Below are 24476 nucleotides of genomic sequence, written 5' to 3'. Positions count from 1 at the left end.
TATTGGGCCCCCCACCTCTCAGTACGCACAAACAATACAAATGTAAACCTTTTACAGGTTCAAAGTAATCTGAAACTCAGATTTAGCTATTACAAACTGCCATTCCTTCTATCTAGAGCTCGCTCATTCAATTTGAAAGTGGACATTTGTCCACCCCCAAGGCAAGCTTTAGTTCCTAGTTTTAGGTGGTGGGACTTCCCTTTGTTTACATTTGGATTGCAGGTTGTGGCTTTAAGGAGGCGAGGTGATAGGTGGCGAGAATGAAGGACCAAAAAAAACAGTTGAATGTTGAAATTTATTGATAAGGTCTGACTGTACCTAGACCTGCCTGCCCCACCAGTATATAATTAGTGCTCTGCATCTTAGCTGGATGATACTCACTAAATGCACTGTTCATAAACGTACAAGCAATAGGTGGCAGTTTAATAATTGTGATTGGGGCCTCCGCATCAAAAGAAATGTCATTAGTGGCTGTGACTTGGGCCCCCTAATTATAAACTGTGGCCTAGGGGCCTATATCTGTCAGGGTCCCGCCTGACTGCACATTTCAATTGAAATTCGTGAAATGTTGTAAAATGCATTGAACACGGACACGGGACTTAGAATATTTTGGGGCCCCTGGTGGTCTGGGGCCCTGGGGCATGTGCCCTGCATGCCCGGTCAGTGATACAGGCATGTGTCACACTCATCTCCCACCTCACCCACCATCATGGTGGTGAAAGTATCATCCTGTGGGTTGGCCTTTTACCTGCAGGGACTGAGAGACTTGTAGTGATGGAGGGGGAATTGAATGGAGCCAAATACAAGCAACAAAATTCTTGAGGGAAAACTGGCTTCAGAGTGGCAAAGACCTTAGACTGGGGCGACAATTTCTGTTCCAATAGAACAATGATCCTGAGCATAGAGCAAAATCAACACTGGAATGGCTCTAGAACAAGAATGTGAAAGTCCTTGAGTGGCCCAGCCAAACCCCAGACGTGAATCCCATTGAAGATCCATTGATATCCATCCAACCCGACCGAGCTTGAGCAAATCTGCAAAGAGGAATGGGAGAAAATCCCCAAAAGTTATGCCAAGGTGATACAAATGTATCCAAGATATCACAGCCAAAAGCAATTCTACAAAGTATTTACCCAGAGGGTTGAATAAAATTAGATATTTCTATATTTCATTTTCAATAAATTTGCACACAAAAAAAAACAAATCTGAAATCTTGTTTTCACTTTGTCTTTATGGGGCATTTTGTGTAGATTGTTGACAGTAAATCTCAGTTTAATCTATTTTGAATTCAGGCTGCAACACTTCAAAATGCAGAAAGGCAAGCCCTGAGTGATTCCTTTGATCTTAATATGGCAAACAAATGCAATTTCAGTGTAACACTTGCACTCTTTGTGCACTGTGGTTATTGTCCCTAGATATGCGGCTTTGTGATAGGTAAAAAGATAAAGTCAGTAAGATTGCACTTCAAAAAATCCTGTTCAGATCGTTGACTTGGTAACTAAGTAAAGTTTGCTGTTAGGATTTACTGTACAGGTTTCTATGTTGGGTGCTGGGGCTGTGGCTGCCCACTGACGTGAATAACAGGATGTGGCCAACTTGTTTCATGTTCATAAGTAATGTGTTGCTTTTGAACTTGATCACTGCTGTTGCCAGGTGAAAATCTTACAACTCCAGTATATAATCATTTTCATATTTTCACTTACATGGAAGGATTGCATTGTTGTCTATGGTTTGGTTTATGGCACTCAGGCACATATAACACTTTCAGATCCACTTTCATTTCTGTATAATTTCAAACCCGCATTACTTTCAGTATGGAAATAAGTCTGTTTTTTTCTTGATTCCTGAGAAGTTAAAATTTGGGAGATGCAAGGTTTTCACCCAAAGCCGCATTATGTCACTCTGCTGCACTTTGTGGACTTGAAGTGTTAGCAACAACTCTTCTTCAATGACTGACTTAACTGTATGGGTTGAAATGTATTTTACAACCATGCAAAGGAAATTAATATATTCAGTAAATTTCTGGTAGGTGTATTCCAATCAGTGAATTATATGAAGGTTGTTGGTAAAAGCCCCAAAAAACAGCTTTACTAACTTCCCATCAACAGATTTGTTGCACTCTGCAACCTGCACCTCTGCTGCAGATTGAAATCGTTATCAAAAGTTATCTTTACAGAAAATTTTTGAAAGAAATGCATCTTCCTCTTTTTATATTTATAGATGCACTTTTTCTTATCTGTGTTTGTTTCCACCACACCCCTCTCGATGAGTTGACGATTGACTAATCTGTGCTTTACCCCACCTACCTCCAAGCGCTCTGTCTTGGCTGCATTCTTTACCATATTTTATGCATCATCACCTCTCTCTCCCTCTCTCTCCCTCTCTCTCGCTCTCTCTCTCTCACACACAAACACACACATTTACACACTCTGTCAAGAAGTTAACCTCACTGATACAAGCAGTCTTCTGCCACTCTTTGTGTTTCCTGTGTGCATAACAAATCCTCTCTTCTACCAACAAATTGGGTAAGTTTTGTCACTTTTACTTCCTTTCTCATATACTATTCATAGTATTTTTTATCAATAATTTCTTAACTTTTTTGCTGTGCTGCATACAGAATAACATTTAGCTGTCTTTCTAATTTCATCTTAATGTAAATGCCTCAAGTTTATGTTTTCTCCATCTCGCCCACCTCATCTCCCGCCCTTCTTCCGTACAATTATAGTTCGTCATACACACATGATCTTAATATCGCTCTCTGTTTAAATACTTTAATTATTTACTTAAACCTCTGTGCTTGTGACATGATATTATAATGACAGTATTGCAGGCAAAGGCAAGATGAATTTATCACTTATTCTAAATTACAGTAAGTCAATTACCTTCACATACACCTCAATTTTTAGTTAGGAAGCATGAGCAACTTAAAAACTGAGGTGTATGTGAAGGTAAGTCATATGACAATTTTTTTAAGTTGCACCTACTTCCTAACTAAAAAGTTTTTTTTAACACTATCCAGGTCTAATGCATGTCTAAGCTTAGCCCTAGAAACCAACTAAACTAAGCAGTTTCTTGCCATGGCTGGCTGACTGATGCTGTCTAATTATCATGTCGACAGGAAACCAGCAGCGTCTGCTGGCTTCCTGTCACTCAGTCACACCACACACAGTTTCTAGACGAACAGAATCAAGGCGATGCAGACTCTTCCTGTTACATCTCTAGTGTACAAGACAATTATAAGCCTGTGGTTACATGTCAGCCAGCAGCCATGCTGCCTTCTCTTTTACAGTTGTGTCAGCTTCTGTGAGTCTTTTTAGGTTGTGACAAATTTGAAAGTTCAGGACTAAATTACAAGGATTAGATTTCAATACCAAACAAAAGTCTGATGTTTTCTGAACATATGGCAGCTTCCATGATGATGAAATATGATACTATACTATAGCTGGGCAGAGTTTTTAGAGCATAGTTACTGGCATTTCTAGATAAAAGGCTCAACCTGGAGTGAGTGAAACACACACCAATCAAACTATTAAATACTATTGGCAAAAACAGTGTACAGCTGACTTGAACAGATAATCTTTTATTGCACTCTTGTTGTATTTTCACCCAGATATTATGATAAAAGGTGTGTTTGTCATTTGTTACCATGTTAAACCATCTAAAGGCAACCAGAATGCTGTACAATGAATATACGTTACGTCCCCATCAAGCTAGCTGCAGCACTTTCATTTACTTAACTAATTTCCTTTACTAATGAGAAGTTTCTTTTCAGATGCTGAATGTACATTTACCAATGGATCTCCTCCTGATGAAAGCATTGCAAATACTTTGAAAGAAACAGGATTTCTGGGGCAGAATTAAGCCTATAAGTGTGAGGCCAAGCCATTAGGATTTTTCCGCTCTGCAGTGAATTTCTTGAGAAGGTAAAGTACATTTCTAACTCTAATCTGACCCAATAATGAGAGATTTACAGCTTGATAAGACTGAGGGCATTTCTCATGTTCTGACTAACCCTTGGAAATAAATGGTGGTGGATTCAGACCTGGGTCAAATACTGTGGTAGCTGTAAAAATGTCTTTTTAGAGTATATATAGGGGTTTAGATGGTGCCAGGTAAATCGGTACAGTAATAGAAATATACTACAGAGAAATATGTTAAATTGACTTTCAAATGCTTTCCTGTGATTATATAAACTTTCTTACACACATTACAAACCCCGCCCATTTGGCACCAATGTAGGCTGAAACAAACATTAAAAGTTTAGAGGAAAAAAGTAACACATCCAAAAATAAAAGTAGTATAGCAGAGTACTTACTTTTCACTTGAATTTATTGGTGCACATACAGTAATGCTGACACGTTATATGCTCTGATGAAGGCTGTATAGGCCGAAACGCGTCAGCATTATTGTGTATGTGTGCCAATAAATTCAAGTGAAAAGTGAGAACTCTGCCATACTACTATTTTTATGTTTGGATGTGCTACTTTCTTCCTCTAAAGTTCAGTGTTTTTGGTTAAGCGCTCCAATCAAGTCTGTTTTGGTTGTTGCCCACTTCTGCCTCCACTCTTAAATCATTAAAAGTATTTGCAAATACTTTTTGACCCGGGACTGATTCCAGTCAAGGAGCTGAACATTAATCAAAATCATGAAAAGTGCCACGAAACAGAGGGAATTTTTCAATAGAATTTTTTATTTCTTTGCTATTTTGTAGAAATTAATTATTCGTGATTTATTTGGTGACCATGCTGACTCCAAAGTCAAAGAGCAACCCGTTTCTCTCTCTCCACTCTAGGCATGGCTGACGCAAATGTCAAAGATGAAACCACAGCCCTTCAGACCGTGCTGATCCTCTCTGCCTGCCTCATCTTACTAGTTCTGCTGCTGATCTTCTTGTACAAGAAGCTGAACAAGGAGACCAATGGAGAATTCACTGTCCGCCGCATGGTGTATAAGGAGGGGGGGGTCAGGGACCAGGTGAGGGGTGCAGCCACGGCCCTGGGGACCCGCCTCGGGATCCGCCTGTGGCCTCGCAGTGACACCGAGGAGGACGGAGAGGAGATGCAAGACTTCCGGGACGAGGAGGGAGAGGTGGAGGAGGGCAGCCAGGGGTGTGGAAGCGAGGAGGAGGATGATGACGAAGGGGGTGCTGAGGCGGAGGGAAAAGGAGACGACTCTTCGGATGATTACTCGAGTCTGGAGGGGGAAGACCTGAGGGAGCGAGTCAGGCTGACGGATGGGCCCGAGGCGCAGGGAGAGGCAGAGGGGAAAAGGGAGGGAAAGGGGGAGAACGTGGAGGATGGAAAAGGTAGAGAGGGGGGAGAAGTAAGCGGGGGTGCTGGCTTGTTGATCGACCTGCAGCAGTTCTCTGGAAGTGCCATCTGGTCTGAGGAAAAGGACAAGGACAATGATGTGACGGCGCTGTGAGAGCAGAACCAGAGGACGTTTAAAAAATCAAGGGAAATCCATTGAGACATCAGGATAGTGCTGGTGGCTGATTGGTCACTGAAACAGACATGTAGTAAACTGAACTATGTGAATGTAGTTTATAATAATTTACTTTCTATAATGCAAAACTGAGTGGCTTAATCAGTTAAGAACTTTGACTTTTTTGTAATGTCTCAACATGATTTTAATTGCTTGCAACTTGACTTGACTTGATGCATGAAGAGAAGACTTGGGACTTGACTTGACTTGGGTTCTGGTGACTTGGGACTTGACTTTGACTTGGGACTTTGCTGACTTGAAAAGGTTTCTAGTCTTGACAAAAGATCTTGTGTTTGTGTAAATGACTTGGATTGAAAGTGATGAGATTTGTTCCATCAGAAAACTGAATTTAAATACTGTTTTTTTTTTATTTGTATGGAATGATTGAATTTATTGAAGTTGAAACACGTTTTTATCCTATTAAAACAATGTTGCATTGAAAAGTCCTAGATATTTAGTTTTCTTTAAGATATTAAACTGATACTGGACTCTTGATTTGTTCTGACTTGTCTTGGTGTTCTACATTTAGACTTGAGACTTGACATTAGTGACATGGACTTGACTTGGACTTGACTTGGTAATCTAGATTTAGATTTGAGACTGATTTGGGACTTGAGCAAAATTGACTTGGTCACACCTCTGCTTGTCAGTCTAAAAAACAGATTTATAGACAGACTATACTGTTTAATAAGCCTATTTCTATACATTGCTTCAAAATTTGCTTCCAATTTTACTTGAAATCGCAGCCATTGATAGAATGCTTTGCTAAATTGCTCTTCATGCTTATGGTGAAAATACTGTAATAAGTGGGAGATGCATTTTTGATACAGTGACATTTTATGGGGCCTGAGTGGGGAATAAAAAATGGGGCTACGGCCCTCATGAAAACCATCTATAGTAATCCTGTACTAAATTTACTGTATAAATATCACAGCAAAACTATAAGCTCTATATGTAGGTCTAGGAATATTATGATAGTGATACCATGGGAGACGAAAAGTAGGTTACCATTAATTACAATGAGGCCACTATAAACTCTGGTGAGTAGTCTACCGCAGACACACAAGTCCCTATAGGAATTCCATGATAGGAATATTATAGTGATTGTTCGTTAGTGTGGCCTACTTCCCTGTTTAATAAACGCATTATTGTTTTCATCAGCAATACTTTTGTATGCTAGGTTGAGTCTATTGTTTCAATTTGGGGCGTTTTAATTTGTAGCTACAATATGTGTCAACAACTAACATCAACTATTGGTGTTAATACAGACTGGTTACAGTCTATATAAAGTGTATTTGCTTGGGTGGTGACCAATGGGGATGTAGCTCAGTGGTAGAGCGCATGCTTCGCATGTATGAGGTCCCGGGTTCAATCCCCGGCATCTCCACATCTTTTGACTCCTGTTCTTCTGCTGTGTGGATGAACGATACCATACGATACCATCATGAAGTAAGAAGGTGTATGAAGTGAACATAAATCTGTCCAAATGCATCGCTGCTCACATTTGATGCTGTAATAAAACGGACAAAGAATGCCAGATGAAAGCTATTCGTGATTGGCCAAACACTCAGTGAGGAGGAAGAATAGCTTGAATCTGATTGGATGCTGGGGGTTTTCGGGGCGTGGGAGTGTGCATGCTAGTCCCCACACGCACGCAAATGTCAAACACATTTTTTTTCCGCCGGAGGAAGGCCGACCAAATTATTTCCAGTGGTGTCTCCATCTCTCCGGGTGGTGCTGTGAACAAGCCACTCGACCGAGGCATCATGGGTGAACCTGATACCTGTGTCTTGGCCAAAATAGAGCAAACAAACCCGCAATAATACATTATCAAAGCAATTATGTAACACGAATCCCTGGATTTTTTTCCTCAAGACCGAAGACATTCTCACAGAGAGAGATATGGATTATCGCTTAAGCAAACTGTCCTACTAAACAGTGGTTTGGCTTTGATTGGAGACACTGGAGGCGGTCTTACCCCTACATTGGTAAATATTTCAGTTATTTGCTCTCGAGAAAGCTCATCCTCTGTGCCGGTCACGAGAGCCCGGCGCGAGCCAGTGTAGCTACATTGTAACGATTAGGTAAAAACACTGAAACGCGAGGGGAGATACAAGCGTTTGCACGATCAAAGCGAGTCTGTCACAGTAACCTACTTCACGAGTGCCGCACCACCATAAGCATCCAAAATGCATTTTCTCTCCCTCTCTCTCTCTCTCTCTCCCTCTCTCTTTCTCTCACCCTAACTTGATTGTGCCGGAGAAATGATTTCAGTAGACGTCACTTATCTGCATAGGGAGTAAAAATGCAACGAACCTGCAAGGTTTTTGCGCCCTGAAATACCCGCTTGTGTCTCCTCGCTGTGTGTGTGTGTGAGATGATAAAAGGACGGACAGATTTGCCGCGTCTCCGAGACATAAACATGGAAGGTACAGTGTCTGTCATTAAAAAATATATATCTCCAGACTAGATAGGAGACACATCTGGCTCGCAAACTGTCCAAGATGGATGCAGCGCCGCTGTGCCCGGGGATGCACGGCGGAGCAGCAGGGTATCTTTAAATGACCAACCCCCCCTCCCCTCCACCTCCACCCTCCACCCCAACCCGCCTTGCATTGCTTGCATTTACGCCTCGGTATTGTTTTTTTCTTTGCCTTTTGCAGGAGTAGGATGTTACTAGCATCCGCCGTAGTGGTATGGGAATGGCTGAACGAGCACGGACGCTGGCGGCCCTACAGCCCGGCTGTCTCCCATCACATCGAGGCAGTCATCCGGAGCGACCCGCGGAGTGGTAGCGTTGTCCTCGGCCAGGTGGACTCTCGCCTCTCGCCCTACATCATCGACCTGCATTCCATGCACCAGTTCCGACAAGACACAGGTAGGGATCCTGACACGACACCGGCACAGGGTGTAGCGGTGTGGGCTGGATGTGTAGCCGGGCCCGAGGTGTAGGCCCTTTTTTTATTTCTCATGTGCAAGGCAGGTCGACTTTATCTTTCCGAGGCCTTGTTTTGATTCTGCTCCAAAAGTTGATGCTGTTTCGGGGGGTATTTTGCTGCACAGTGGCCCAGAGATGTATTTTTTTGCAGGGTTTACATTCTATACATACTGCTGTTTTTTTAAATGTAAATAATTGATTGGATGTGAGGGGAAAATGTGCACTTCATAATCCCCAAATCCATTCTCCGAGAGGTGGGAGGCATTTCAGCATGTGTGGTTACTGTACATCAGTGGTATTGAAGTGTGTCAGTACTGAGTGGTGAGTCACTAAGGAAAGACCGTGTGTGTGTGTGTGTGTGTGTGTCAGTGAATATTATGCCCCTCGAGTTTGAATGCCAACACCATGATCAATAAAGATAAGGATATACTATAAGGAATATACTCTACTGTTTTATATGCCAAAGCCTTACATCTAACCAGCAAGATGGCTGTGGCATAATGCATTCACATCAACTTAACATTATTAATAACAACAACAAGGAGGAGAGGGAAGCAGGGCGCCACAAAACAAAGAGGGGGATTATCAGACGTCTAACTTTGGCAAAGACTCCAATGTTGCCCTTCTCTCTCAGCTTTGGCTGACAAAAGCCTTTGTGCAGTTTGCCTTCCAAACCCAGCAAAGGCTGCAAGGGTGAGAAACAGGGGGGCAGGGTGCCCCAATCTAAATATGAGAGAGGGAGAGAGAGAGAGAGAGAGGAGGAAGAGAGCTGAATTTCAGAAGTCTGAGGTCATTGATAAAATGGGGTTGATGGGTGCAGATTTGATGAATGAATTACCCTGTTGTTTTCAGAGCATTGTTAAACATCTATACTGTACCTCTTACGAAGTAAAGCAATTAAATAGAGCTTTTCTGTAATGGCTTCTGTTAGCTGTTATAAGTTGCGTCATGTATAAAACTCTTTTTGTTCCGTATTGTTTTTTATCTGAGAATCTTTTGCAGAGGGCCAGAAAGATGTTTTGCATTAAGTTTTGTCCTACTTCATGTACTGTAACATTGCATTATTGGATTCAACGCTTTTACAGTGAACTTTGAGAGAATTATCCTTAATGGGGTTAATATTTCTACAATAGAGAGACATGTCTGTGTCTGAATTGCAGATATTTGGGTCATATAGAATTTATTAGACAATGTTGTGTAAATGACTAATTTTGATGTTTTGCTGTCTCAAGCGGAGATGCCAAACACTGCTTCCACTGTCTGGACAATTAGATAGATGCCCCCTGTTAGTCAGGACTGTTGCTGCTGATTATATGAAAGAGAAAGATGATATTGTACCTGAGCTAGTGAAATGTACATGTGGGGTGGGAGGAATAAAAATCTCAAGTTGAAAAGCTAAAATTGGCAAAACTGATTCATGATCCCAAAAAAGGCTTCATTCCTCACTTTGAGATCCAGCTCATTCATTTTAGAGGAATCTTTGCAGCACTTTGTGTTCCAAACACAGGATTTGGTATGGCAAAGGCTTTATGAAGACTCTGTAGAGTTTCTCTGGACACCCTGGGAAAGCAAACACAGCCGGCTTTGGGTCGGATCAAGGCCGACAGCCAATCAGAATTCAGAACACCGTGTGCTGTTACCAGGGGCAACCTGTTTGCCTGTTTGCCCAAATTCGTAGCGAACACACACAGACATGTTGAATTTGTTAGGGTTGTAATCTACTTGTCCACAGCAAATATTACTGCAGCCATGTTGTCCAACAAATATTTATCTCCTCTTTCACCTAGTTGTCATCACAAAGCTTCATGAATATAGTTCAGTTCAGTTGTTAATATATAATAATATATAGACTCGGTTGAGCTGTAGAAGGAGGCTGATTATATGGTTCAAGCTATATACAATGTCAAAAAATCTGAATGAGGTTGACAATATGCCTCTCTGGTGTGCTGCTCACAGGATAAATCTAAAAGTGATATTACTGTATTTGTAACATGTTATTACACTGGGGTAATATGTTCATAATGTGCATCTTTTGTGTCTGTGGTGACGCCTGCCCCTGTGCCCCAGGTACCCTTCGACCGGTGCGACGTAGCTTCTACGACCCCACTTCAGCACCAGGTCAGGGCTGGTTGTGGGAGTGGGAGAACGACGCTGGGAGTTGGACGGCCTACGACACCGAGGTGGGCATCGCCATCCAGGCGGCACGGGACCGTCAGCAGCCCTGGCTGGACCTGGCGCCGCTGGGTTTCTGCTACCTCATTGACTTCCAAAGCATGACCCAAATCAACGGGCAGACGCAGCGCTGCCGACGCATCCAGCGCCGCTCTGACCTGGCTTACCCGCTGGTGTCCGGGCCCCTGCCCAAATCCCACCACGCCTGGGGCCCCGCGTCCATGCCGGGCCCCGGAGGACTGCTGGGGGTGGGCGTGTCCGGAGTGGGCATGGGGATCGGGATGAGCGGCAGCGGGACCGGCAACGGGAGCGCCTACCCCAGCGGGGCGCTTCCCGCTTCAGCCATCACCTCTCTGGGACAGCCGTGCGCCTGCCAGCAGTGTATGCTGGTGCTGAGCGTCAAAGCGGGCGCCATGTCGACTGCTCACACCCTGGGGCGGAGGCCGCCCCAGAACAAGCCGCCCAGTCCCAAAATGGGGGGTTACCCAATTCAAGGAGGGTCTTACTCACTGACCCTCCCTCGACCGCCATCCCTGACACGGTCGCTTTCCCCTCACAGGACGTCCATAGTCGGGGCTACAGGTGGTATGGGTGTGGGTGGTATGGGGGGTATGGGGGGAATGGGGGGTATGGGGGGAATGGGGGGTATGGGGGGTATGGGGGGTATGGGAGGTATGGGGGGTGTGGGTGTTGTCGGTGGCAGTGGTGTTGGTAGCGCTGGCCTTGGGGGAGGAGGAGGCTTCGCCCACTCTCTCTCCCTCCTTGGCTCGGCCACCGCCGCCCTCTCCCTCTCCTCCACCCGGCCCCCTCCTCCACCTCTCCCGCCTCCTCCGCCGCCTCCTCCTCCCCCCTCCACCACACCCTCCACTGCCGCCACCTCCCCCCCTCACCCCTCCGCCTCTTCCTCCCTCTCTGCTTCTTCTGCGGTTTCCTCGACGGCACCCGCTCCGGGCCCTCCTCTCATCTCCACGGCCGCCTCCACCTGCACGCCCTCGCCTTCTGCACGGGTCTTGGGCCCGGTGTCTTCGCCCGGTGCTGCTGCGTGCGCCGCCCCTCTGCCGCCCCGCGCCAGCCTGGCGGGACTGAGCCGGCCCGCCCTACAGCGCATTGCCATGGCTCAGTCGCGGGCCCTTATCGCCTCTGGGTGAGTAGCCAATCACTATAGCTGTACATTAGCATCTGGGTTCAGGAGCAGTTTGCTTTTCTCTGATATTAGATTCTGGTGCAGTCCAAGTAGTTCCATGGTCCAAGAAAATCTCAGGCAATCTCTGAAAACTAAGTGAATGCATTATAAAATAGGCATATTGAAAAACTAACTTAATCCCAAACCCAAATCCGTGTAAAGCCTGACCTCCAGATCTAATGGTAAAAAGTATGTTACTGACATTGCCATCTGCTATTGGTTGATCTTTGGTGCCAGGTGATGTCACCACCTGTTGTACTGTATAGAAGGTGACATCACCTGGCATCAGATCAACCAATAGCAGATGGCAATGTCAGTAGCATTCTTTTTACCATTAGATGTCAGGCTTTACACAGATTTGGGTTTGGGGTTTAGTTACCTGTTAGAAGTTACCTGTCAGAAGAAAACAAAATTGTTTTCTCAGTTCAGCTTCATTTTTTTCAGTCTACAAGATGTGTGAATTGGGCAATTGCAGAAAATGGGTGTAGTTCCAAGAATAGGCTCTCCCTCCACACAGCTGAATGGACAGGCAGAGGTGTGCATGATAGGTGTGATGTGCCCGTCACCAAAACAAAGGGCGTGGTGTTCACTGGTTGTAAGGCATACAAGTTACATAAATAACAAAATACGGAAAACAAGTGTCAGACATTCTTCTCACCTATGCAGGCAAAACAAAGCCTGTATTCCAACACGTGTGGATAATATTTCTTTTTTTACAGACAGCACTAGCTGAAGAGAGGTGTTTTCTCAAGTGTAAATACGTAGAATCTGGTGGATTTAAATTATATTCAAAGACACATTTCTCTGATTTATATTGACTTGTCTTTGAAGTCAGATGTTATAAGCGACATTTTTCACTAGCTGCACATAGTAATTCATCACAGCTGTTCCATAGTGCCACAGCTCACTCGCACACACACACTCCTTTAGTACTTTAATCGTTTTGAATGTAGATTATTGTCACATGGTTCACATCTACTTCATGACTTCTTTTGTTACGATTGAAGTGTCACAAATCCCAACCAGTTTTAGACCTAGTTGCTTTATTAGGTGAATTTAAGTGAAGTGTTTGATAGTTTCATAGAATTTAACTTTCACGCAGATCACCTCCCTTATTAATATATGGAACTGTTCATCCTCACAAGGGAAGATGGTGATGAGACCAACTAAACAGGACGTGTAAGAAAATCAGGTTAGACATGAATTTCCCGTTTGTTTGAAGCCCCTCGCCTGTGCGGCTACATGCCCTACATCGTCGTCGCAGAATATCTGACATCAACACTCATTAGCATTCGTGAGCCTTTAATCTTTGTGACAAAGTCCATCGGGCCGTTCATTTCCATGGAGAAACAATACAGGGCATTCATATCAAACAGGCCAGGCTCTCACAAGTGTTACAGACATTTTTCACGCACCTAGTTAGTGATGGGGGTAGGGTGAAGTGGGGTTAGAATAAACTACACATAAGTTCCCCTTCATTAGTACTTCAATACACTCCCCAACACACACACACACACACACACACATGCACACACACACCCTGTTCCCAGACTTTTCTCATTCCTGGAGGCCCAAAACCCCCCAATTGTTTGTTTGTGTGTATGTGTGTGTATGTGTGTGTGTGTGAGCACTGGGTTGGTTACCGCAGCAACCATTGTGGGCCAGGCTGAGTCCTGGTTCCCATTTGCGGAACAATGCTGAGACAGAGACGCAGACTTGCGGTGCACATGGGCATGGATGTTTATACTTGCGTGAGTGTTTACGTGTGTGTGTGTGTGTGTGTGTGTGTGTGTGTGTGTGTGTGTGTGTATGTGTTTTTTTTCTTGGGGATTTATCAGGTCAGGCTGCACAAACCTTAGTCCAACAGTCCACAACAGTGCTAATGAAAGAGTGACAGGTCTCATTCACTGTGGATTGGGTTGAAGTGGGTTGAAGACAGAAACAGCATATTGATGGGAGATTATAAAAAAAAAAATCGGCTTGTGTGAGGTTCTGTCGCTGGTCCTTAGGGAATAGGTTATTCTAACCAGTCCTATCCTTGCCCAATATTCAATTTTAGCCAAGAAGGCAGCAGAAGTGTCTGACTCGGCGAAAGTTTTAGGAGTCGTGTAAGCAGGAAATTAAAATGCTAATATCTGTCAAGCATGTTTATAAAAATGTAAATAAAGGTTATGAAGACTTCTCTTAGATTGCATGTAAAACACAACCTAGACTAGTCACCGCAGAGACACTGCCACCTATTAAAACGTTTTTAAATGGGCAAGAGCTTGGATATGGAAGTGTGAATTTTCCATCTGAATACTAGAACGAGCTTGATGAAGGCAGTGTTTAGGAACGAAGGACTTACGGCACTCTCTGAATGAATGCATATGACACAGAGCGATTGTCAGTATTGACAGTTGTCAGTATCAGTCAAAGAGTTAATGAGAAAGGTGAGGAGACGTCGCAGTGTCCAGGTCTCATGGCCAGAGGGTGCTGCTCAGTAAGGCTTGTAAGCAGCATTATGCATCTCTGAAAAGACCCACTGATGTTTCACAGTAGACTTCTGGAGCAAGAAGTCTACTGTCTACATTGCTATCTGTTTTTTTTTTTTTTTTAATGATCATTATTTCCCGTGAAACAGCAGATTTATACATTTGCAGTTTATGCTGTTTGTGGAGCCGAGCTGTGAGCATGTTACAGATTTCAGCATCCAGATTTCATCAGATTCCATTTATAGCTCTCCTGTTTATAAAGTTTTCCCCACACAATCATTAAGTCTCACTGAAATAGATGTTCAAACATTTCAGAAAACCCGGGATGCTCTAGATTTAACTTGTCAAGCAGTTGCATTGCCTCAAATGTAACAACAAAATGTAAAAAAAAAAGATGAGAGGAATGTCAAATGCGCCTCAGGTCTTTCAGATACATGCAGTCACTTCGTCGGTGTTTTACAGCGGGTCTGCATGGACTAAGCTGTTTGCGCTGCGTGATCAAATGTTGACACCCGGCTCCACGCTGAGGATTATTTAGACCCCATTTCCAAGTGAGCCAACACAACACGGAGCCTGGACCCCCCAATTTCTGAATCATCGCATTAGCGGAAGCAACCTCTGTAAAACAGCAGCTAAGCATCAGATTAGCAGACTGATGAAAGCCCAGGGCTGAAGCGTCTGCACCTTGATCTGCTCCTCTGCATTAAGACTTTGGAACCAGCCTGCGTGTCAGTCATCTCTTTGAGTGCGAACCCTCTCTCTCTCGCTACATGATAAGCCTTATATGGTGAAGTGCACTGTTTTTGCTTTGAGCGCAGTGAAGCATCTGCTTTTTTTTTTTTTAAGCATCAGATTAATACCACACACTGTAGGCTTATTATTCCTGCAAAATCCCCACGTCGGTAATCCCTATACTTCCTGCTAGGTGTATGTGTGAACTGCGTGACTGGCCCATTCTTTAAACATACCAGGTGAGAGCGCTTTCCTGTCCAGCAGATGGTCGCGCCTTCTGCTGCTGTGGTAAAACCACCAGCGTCACAGATCAGGAGTCTCTCTGATCCCCTCAGCCTGGGATCCTCTCTGCTCCTCTCCTCTCCTCTCCTCTCTGCGCCCTTCCTCTCTCCTTCTGCTTGTCCTCAGCTCAGTCTCCCATTTCGTGCACCTGCTGTCATCATCTTACCTGAAATCCTGAAATCATACCTTGACCCACATGAAGAGTGATGCAGTGAAGGGAAAACCCACCCAAGCTCAGTCTGCCCACCTTTTTACTTGTGAGGGTTGAAGCTTTATGATTTAAATCCATAGAATACATAATTAGGCTCAGATTTATATAAGATTCAAGAAGAAGACAAATATTGTGAAAACATATTTTTTTGTTTATATTGGTGTGTGTTTGCCTAAAGGTGATCATTGATCATCTTTTCATGTACCATTGTACTGTATCACTCATGAATTGGTCTGTTGTTGAGGCTAACTGAGTAACACAGCATTAGAGTGAAGCATTGCCTTCATTAGGTGAAGTAATGAAGCTGTTTTAGTGCACTGCTTATGCTGCTACTGCACTTTTCTAAAAGGTGGAAACCATTATTTGTCCCTGACATGGGCAAAACTAGATTTAAATGTGGTTTCAAGAATTTCAAGTAGAACTACTTAAGTGCGCTTGATTTATTTTGCCAGTCAAAGCAAAAACTGCCTCAAAATGGCCATATTGCTTGAGAGATAAGAATCAAGTGCTCCTTGTGTTTTTTCAAGGTCTCAAAATGCAGCTACCACTTGGCCCAGGTCTGTTCAAATGAATGTTTGTTTCGCTCTTGGCAACTTGTCAAGGGCTACAGATATTTATTTATGTGGCTTATCTGGAGTCATTTATAAGTTTGGTGCACAAATACAGCATATCTTCAACTTTTTCACTTTTCTGTTAGTGGGAATTATTAGTCTGAACCTCAGTCACACACTGTCTGTTCAATCAAATGAGTTTACAACAAATGTGCATGACTGCAACTTGTTTTCGAACAGTTTTCGTAGTGTAATTGCAGCCAAGCAGTTTTGTGACAAAAGCAAAGCAGGCTGAATGTTTCAGGACTCATTTGCTTGTTTCACAAGAGACCTTGATCCGGGAATTTGTTTCATTGTATCGTTTACTGATACTTCAGATATTGAACAGTCTGTGTTTTTGTCTCAAGGCTCTACTGTATCAGCATGCAGTCAAACAATTGCACAGCGATCAACTAAAGTAAGCAACATTTAGGTATCGTTAATAATCGCTCTGCTGAAAAGTATTACCACATTTATACCCTATCATCATTAATTGTTAGTGCAGTTGTCCACCAAATATCTTTTAAAAGGATTTTCTTAAGCAATCGGATTAGTTTATCGCCAAAATGGGGCTTTATGAATGTCAAACTCATAGTTGCTTTTTGTTGTTGTCGTGAGAGTTTACCTGCAGTGAAATGGAGCAGATGGTTTACTAGTGAAGTGTAAACTGTGAGGGTCTTCAGCGTCAGAGATTACCACAGTGACGAGAATGGCCTTTGGTCCGCACACCTGTCGCCGCCCTTTCACCTCTCACTCTGAAGAGTTTGTTTTCTGCAAGTGTGTCAGTCAGTAACTTGCACTTCTTTAATTTGCGTCTGAGCACAGGTATTTGTCTCTCTTCCAGGGTTTATCTCTTTATTCGACTAGATTCAAGGTGCAAACTTGTACGTGCAAGTGTGTGTGTGTGTGTGTAAGTGGTGCCATATGCTGCAGCTTGTGTGTTTCCATCATCCAATGGTCCAGATGGATGCTGCTCTAATGCTGCTAGATTAGCCAGGATCAAAGAAACGTGACTAATTGAGACCGCTCTCCTCCTCTGTTTCCCACCCTTTCTCTCCTTTTCTCCCACCCTCCCCTTTCTCTGCCCTCCATCTATCACTTCGCTCACGTTTGCTGCCTGGCACGAGAACATCAGCTTATTTATATCCAGTGTGCTAGTTCTCTGACTTCCATTCATGAAGTCAACATGACAACAGCTTGCATAATTGGACTAGAGTACTGAGCCACTTCCCGTTTTTTTTTTTTTTAGATTACTTTTGGGGCATTTTCACCTTTATTAGATAGTTCAAAGTAGAGAAATAGAGGGGGATGACATGCGACAAAGGTCCCTGGTCAGATTCAAACCCAGGTCACGTTTACATGGTACACACCTTAGCCCACTGAGCCACCAGGGCACCCATCCACCTCCTGTTTACCATCCCCAGGTGTGACCCAGTCAGCCAGCACGTATCACGACTTAGTGGATCATTTAAGGAACGTACATGGGACGCTAATAGCTCGGACGCTATATTCGCTCATTGGTAAACTAACATAGTAACACAGTGCACAGTATTCAGACTGTCCAGTACAGGTGCTGCACAGTGACTCAGACTGTAATCAAGTTTTTCGATGTCATCACTGCAAGAGCCATTTTATTAAGTAACTAGTACAAGCTTATACCATGCAGCACTTACTGCTAATATGTTACCATTCATATCAGATGCTGCATCCCAAAACATCTAGCCAATCGCGATTTAGAGCCACACCCAAAACATAGCACATAGCCTATACCTAACCTCAAGTTATTATTAGCATAAGAACAAGGTTGGGAAGATTATGCTCTAAATAAAAGCTATAACAGATAACAGCTTAACTGCAAAATAATCTGTCGCAATGCACAAACTCATTAATTATGTCTGATTACTTCCAGTCAGTTTTGGGTTTCACTGCCTCAAAAATACACATAATATGCAGTTCACCAAGCATTTAATTCTAATTTACAAGCTGTGGAGTAGTTTTATCATCATCTGTAACAGCTATCTGTAATTTTCAAGATGTACAAGGTTGATGGCTTAAATGTCAGTCTGTGTATGGCTCCAGTGAACTGATCCACCACTAACAAGCCTGCTCCTGTTGCTTCCCTCTGGCTACAGAAGACCCTTCTCCTGCGTCACCCACCCTCTGGTTTAAATCCTGCTGGAGTAAAATCCTCTGGCACATGACTCAATAGGAGCCCCTGCTAGTCTCCATATCAGTTTAACTCCCTGATCAGAGCCATGTATGATACACAAAGCAAACATTACAGTTGTAGTCAAAATGATCAATATAATCTTAATTCTATTATATTAACATATTGTAAGAGCTATGCAGTAGTGCTGTATTGACATATGTGATGGCAGTATGTGCCGGTGTCTGTCAGCCTTATGGCAGCCTGGTTATGTGACGTGGTAATTGACAGGTAATCCCCCCTGTGACGCCTCTCTGGCCTACAACCAGAGGTTAGTCAACAGATGGAAACAGGTGGATTAGCCCTATAAGAGGGGAAGGGGACCTGACTCCAGCACACAACTACTGACACAAAGACAGAGAGAGAGAGACAGGTGAAGACACTGGCAGACTAGACTGAACTAAAGGATTCAAGGATCTGAGACTGGAAGAGAAAGAAATAGAAATACTGAGACACGTGGAAATTGGCGCTGGATTAAGATCTTAAGAAGTTGTATCTGTGGTTTTTGTTGCTTTCAAGTGGGAAAGATGACTATTATCAAAACTGGCCGACCGTAAGTATTCATCTCCGATTGGATAGTTTTACATATCATAGCAGAATGTGAGAAGAAGTTACTGTGTTTATCATGAACTGTTATCATGAGCAGTACATGTGTTTTCCCCTTTAAGGGGCAGAGATACAGTACTACAGTGGTAAAGGATAGTTTGACTCTTCACTGAAATAAAGGCTGATGTTTTCAACTTCAGTTGACTTTATGGTCAGAAAGACTGGAGGAGTCTGTTCCTTTGCTGATTATTTTTAATCAAATATGACAATGGACAAAGCTTCTAACTGGTTATAAATTGGAGCCCATAACCTATGACATTTATTTTTAAGTGCTTAAACTCTTCTTGTTTAGGAGCATCTGTGCTTTCTGCTAGTGGCCATCATTAGTGATACTGTTACTCCTGGGTTTTTCAAAAGCAGTGTTACAAGAAGTCAATAGCAAAACACAACTTCCACGCCTGTTAACAATAATTTAAAAGATTACAGCCGACTGTCTAGTGCTGTCATGCGCATCCTAAGCCTTAAGCCTTATATAGGTGGAATCCTATTTTGCATTATAGGACAGTATGTCAAGGTGTTAGTCCGGGCCATGAGAAACGCCTGGTTGTGTCTCTGCATGACTCGGCAGAAGCTCTTTAACCTGCTGACATGGCGTGAACCAGAAACGAGCATATGCCGTGGCCAGCTGAGCGTAATTCCTCCTGTTTACATGTGACTCATCAGATTTTAATGCCTTAAATCTGGGGTGGGTTGACCAGGCCAGTTCTTAGCGTGTTCTTAGCGTGTTGGTTGTTAGCGTGTCAGCGCTCTGTAGGTTAATGTGTCTCTGTGTTTCCTGTTTCAGAGTGCCAACGGTTCCGGTGAAGAACCTGAATGGATCCAGCCCTGTTCACCCTGCACTGGCAGGTGAGAATATTCACACACACCTTGAGCCATTCTCATCAAACACAATATGATTGAACATGAATGCAAGTGGGTCAGAATCACCTTCAGTAGAATACATTTACAATTCTGTTATCAAAACATATATAAGTACATCAGGTTTCTAACTCGTAAGGTTACACCTCAAGTTACTTTGTTTACTTCACAGCTCTTTTAGTAAACTTATGTTTACCAGATGCTGATTTACAGCTCTAGAGAAAAGAATGCTAATGACACTAAGCCCCACATTTAACTGGTATTTTAGCTAAATCTATTGGCCAGCCTTACCAAATATGGTGAATAGATTATTCCCTGGATAAAGAGCTCTGAGTGTCTTTATAAACCACTCACGCACTTGGTGAACCTCAGATTCAGTGTCTCACACCCCCCTCTGCTGGCTGTGCCCAGGCATTACAGGCATCCTGATGAGCGCGGCGGGACTTCCGGTCTGCCTGACCCGCCCCCCCAAGCTGGTGCTCCACCCTCCGCCCGTCAGCAAGAGCGACATCAAGCCTGTGCCCGGCCTGGGCCACTGCTGCCGCAAGACCACCAAGAAACAGGCCCGCAAAGGTGGGGTACAGGACCCGGATGCAAACACACCATCTACTTTGTGCTTGTGCAGTCGCTCATAAGTGGGTCAGCATGATGAGTCATTCATTAACAGCTCTCTTCTTCCCTCTCTCTCTCTCTCTCTGTTTTGCTCTTCTAGGCAAAACCCCTGAAGAGGTGGTGAAGAGGTACCTTCAGAAGGTCCGCAACCCCCCGGAGGAAGTGAGTCTATAATTTACCTTCTTGATTCGACAAAGCTTTTCCAAAGTCACTGTCATTTTGAACTGCCACTTTTGTCAAATAAAATGTGATCTTGAAAATAGATTGAAACTTCTTTGAATAAAATGGGATAACAGCAGGTTAAAATGCTGAAAAAAAAACATGAGTCTAAATCTTATTTGCCGTCCCGACTCAGGACTGCACCATCTGCATGGAGGCCCTGGGCGGCCCGTCCGGGTACAAGGGCCCCGGCGTGGGCGGCATTTCCCGAGCGGAGTCGGTGGGTCGCCTGGCGCAGTGCGGCCACCAGTACCACCTGCAGTGCCTCGTTGCCATGTACAACAACGGCAACAAGGACGGCAGCCTGCAGTGCCCCACCTGCAAGACCATCTACGGGGTCAAGACCGGCAACCAGCCCCCCGGCAAGATGGAGTACCACGTCATCCCCCACTCGCTGCCCGGACACCCCGACTGCAAAACCATCCGCATCATTTACAACATCCCTCCTGGCATCCAGGTAAAGTCAGGCTGGAACAATAAAGGCATAAAGGAAGTGTATTGTGTTTGGATGATGTCCTGATCGTGAACTTTGCCCCCTTCCGTAGGGTCCAGAACACCCGAACCCAGGCAAGCCCTTCACTGCCCGCGGATTCCCCAGACACTGCTACCTCCCCGACAGCGAGAAGGGACGCAAGGTAAGGAACAAGGCGTCTCCAATCTTTGGCTAACGTTCATCACGCTTCTTTCCCCCATTGGTTTTCTGGGGATTACCTGACAGGATTATGTGTCTCCCTCCAGGTTCTGAGGCTGCTGCTGGTGGCGTGGGACCGCCGGCTGATTTTCTCCGTGGGAACGTCCAGCACCACCGGCGAGTCGGACACGGTCATCTGGAACGAGGTGCACCACAAGACGGAGTTCGGCTCCAACCTGACGGGCCACGGCTACCCCGACCCGGGCCACCTGGACAACGTCCTGGAGGAGCTGAAGGCCCAGGGGATCACCGAGGAGGAGTGCCTACCCAGAGACTGAGCGGACAGCAGAGGAGAGAGAGAGAGAGCCGAGTCTGAGGCACGAGAAACCAGAAGAGAGAGAGAAAGACCGGAGACTTGAGTCCGTAAAACCCACAATCCCAAGACACAACTGGAAACAGATTCACAGCTGAACAGACAAGCTTAACAAATTATTTTCAAGAATCCAACCTGACAAAAATGAACAGAGAGAACTTTTAACACTACAGAAAGAAGCAGATGGAAAACAACTTCAGAAAACAAAACTCAAATAACAAAAAAAAAAAAAAAAAAAAGAGAATTTGAGGACTCGTCAACTAAGATGCAAATGTTAAGACATTTTACAGAAATAGAGACTGGAGTTTCAGCAGTGTTTGCTGAGATTAAAATTTCTCTTATGACTGCATGAGTCAGTTTTCGATAAGTGGGAAATAATTGTTGTTTTTTTTGGGTTTTTTTTCCTGATGCAGTAACGGTGTCAAGATTGCAAATGTTATTCAGTGAGACATTTGAGACCACTGTGCACATACAATTCAGTGTTAGTCATTTATACTGTGAGAATTCAACAAAATGATATCAAGAATGTAACTAACTCTGAACTTTGCTGAATTGGTGAACACAGTTTATCACTACTGCTGCTATGTGGAATAGCGGACAAGGACATTGAAAGGAGGGTTAAAATGAAGGAAAGAGTAGAATATCAGTGTTTTTTAAAATTGTTAGTCCACAGGCAGAAGCGTAAGAAACTTTTCATTGCAGATAACAGTGCTTTTAAAATATTTCAAGTGTATGACTGACTGGACATCTGAGCATGGATGTTTGCTGACCTCTAGTGGTACTTATCCAGAACTACATTCCTTTTTAGGTTTGATTTTGAAATTGTATTGCTGTATATTATGAATACTTGATATATGATATTGTTTCCATTTATATCATTTTTTTATATTTCCATTTTCGTTCTGACTTATCATTTTATATGGTGTATTTGATTGCGTTATTGTTTTGGTGTGGCGTGATAGAGGGAGAGAGAGAGAGATGTGGAGGGAAGATAAGCTGTTCTGGTGTGCCAGTATTTGCCTGACACTTTTTATGCCATTTACCAATCCCTTTCAGTATTAACAATCATTTTCAGTATTTTATATGTGATAGGTTCACAAATTGACATTCCTAATTGTTCTGCCCTCAGAGCATGAGTGCATTTAATAGCTTTCTTTGTCTTCTTGTATCTGCATTGACATGAAAGACTGATAGAGGAAGCTACTGTGGATTCCTACCGTTGCCCCTCAGGAGGAGTAAGGTCACAAAAAGCTAGGATTGGACCTGCTGCCTGAGCTCAGATTTGCACAGAGCGTGGTCTTTCTACTTGTTATGATGCTCAGATGGAAACGGATTACTTCAGTCAAACGAACAGTCCCAAGCTAGACTGGGTGAGGTACAGTGTAACAGCTCGTATCTGTTTTTGTGTAGGACACACACACCAGCCTCAAATGTTCTAATCACAATACAAAGTCTGGTCATCTGTTGTTTTTGTCATACACGCGTTTTGTTTTCGCCATAAGCAGGTGCAAAAGACTATCTCTTGTTGTGGATCCAGCTTTGGCCGAAACGGTCCAGTCGGATTGCATTAGGTCCATTATGGACCTGTTTATTATGAGGTACTTTAGATAAGATGTACAACAGTATGTGTTAACATACTAATGTAGGCCAACATTAAAAACATTTATACTTTATAATTCTCTATGTATGCACTGTATGTATGTGTTTTATGTGCACAAATTTGCATTAAACATTTTTCTAAGGTACAAATATATAACAGAGCTGTACTCTGGTTTACTCCTTGATTTTCTGTAATTTTGATTTTATATCAGCTGTACTGAGTTTTTTTTTTTTTTTTTTCTTAAGTTCATCACTGTACCAGTTTTTATTACTTTGAGAATAATATCAGGTTGTCTGAACCCACGGACCTGCCATCACATCACACAGTGGCAAAGTACAACTAAAAATGTATATCATGTCATATCTATATGGCTCGTATACATTTAAAAAAAAGGCCCAGAATGTTTTGGCCACAGAGCCATCATAAGTCTAGAAATATGTTGATATTTTCCCTGATTCCCAATCAAGTGTTCCCGAGATCATTAAATGATCCTAAAAAATATTCAAACCCAGACTCTGGCACTTTAAGACAAAAATTTTTCAACAATAATTTGAGCTGGTTCAGGCCCATCATCCTCTGGGTTTATGAGTATAGTGTTTTCTGCTATACCTTTTATTCATGTCTACTCAGTTATTGCACTGTTGAGTTTGCTATGTGAAACCTTCATTTCCCAGTGACTGTCCATCTACACTGTCCATCAGTGGTTTGAGGCTCATGACCACTTTGTAAAAAAAAAAACCTGTTGATTAAAAACTTTGTATAAATTGTTATGGAAAGAATGAATAAGGTGACGACAAAGAATATGACCGCAGAAAGTAGTAATATGTATAAAGTAAAAGCAACTTGCATATAAAGTACAGTGGGATTATTAAATTGAAAAATGAGAAATGAAAACAGAATCGGTTTTCTCTTGTGTGTCTGTGTGTGGCTGGCCAGCTGTCTGTTTATCTGTTTATTTGGGCTATTTTTGAATTCCCTCTCTGGGGGCATTTTTTAAAATTAGAACCTAAGTAGAATTTAAGTAATGTGTAATGCCACAAAGAGTTAAAACCCTGATATTTAAGCAATATCACACGAGAGGGAGTGCTGTTGTACTGAATATCAAATTACTGGACCGGAACTAACTGTTGTATAAACTCCATTGACAATGTATTGGAGACTAATGATGTGGACTCAAAGAACATCTGTGCTTTTATACCAAAATAAGCATTCATTTATAGAAGCTATAACACTGATGAACCAAAACAAGGAACCCATATCCCATATAACCCATATAAAATCACCTGGATCCTATCATAGCCACTT

The 24476-nt window shown here is 43.3% G+C and overlaps 1 protein-coding gene and 1 non-coding gene across 2 annotated transcripts; both read left to right on the top strand.

The window, feature by feature from the left end:
• Positions 1-2355: 2355 nt before the first annotated feature.
• On the top strand, positions 2356-24047 carry dtx4a (deltex 4, E3 ubiquitin ligase a). Its single transcript, XM_078291799.1, has 12 exons — positions 2356-2525; positions 3773-3923; positions 4793-4974; positions 8154-8362; positions 10490-11194; positions 11267-11738; positions 19663-19724; positions 20148-20309; positions 20449-20510; positions 20704-21024; positions 21113-21202; positions 21306-24047. The coding sequence occupies exons 3-12, from the start codon at positions 4919-4921 to the stop codon at positions 21534-21536; spliced, it is 2370 nt and encodes a 789-aa protein (XP_078147925.1). The 5' UTR covers positions 2356-2525; positions 3773-3923; positions 4793-4918; the 3' UTR covers positions 21537-24047.
• Positions 6800-6871, top strand: trnaa-cgc (transfer RNA alanine (anticodon CGC)). Its single transcript has one exon. It is a non-coding gene; the product is annotated as a tRNA-Ala (tRNA).
• Positions 24048-24476: the final 429 nt, after the last annotated feature.

Source organism: Centroberyx gerrardi, chromosome 23 (assembly GCF_048128805.1).
Source record: "Centroberyx gerrardi isolate f3 chromosome 23, fCenGer3.hap1.cur.20231027, whole genome shotgun sequence".
NCBI lineage: Eukaryota > Metazoa > Chordata > Actinopteri > Beryciformes > Berycidae > Centroberyx > Centroberyx gerrardi.
The sequence above is the reverse complement of the archived record's forward strand: the minus strand, read 5'-3'. Positions and strand labels throughout refer to the sequence as shown.

Excerpts from the sequence above, each read along its gene's own strand:
- dtx4a (XM_078291799.1), top strand. The coding sequence starts at position 4,919 with ATGGAGAATTCACTGTCCGCCGCATGGTGTATAAGGAGGGGGGGGTCA. Across the intron at positions 4,975-8,153 it reads AGGGGGGGGTCAGGGACCAG|GATGTTACTAGCATCCGCCG; the intron begins GTGAGGGGTGCA and ends TTGCAGGAGTAG. Across the intron at positions 20,310-20,448 it reads CAAGAAACAGGCCCGCAAAG|GCAAAACCCCTGAAGAGGTG; the intron begins GTGGGGTACAGG and ends TTGCTCTTCTAG.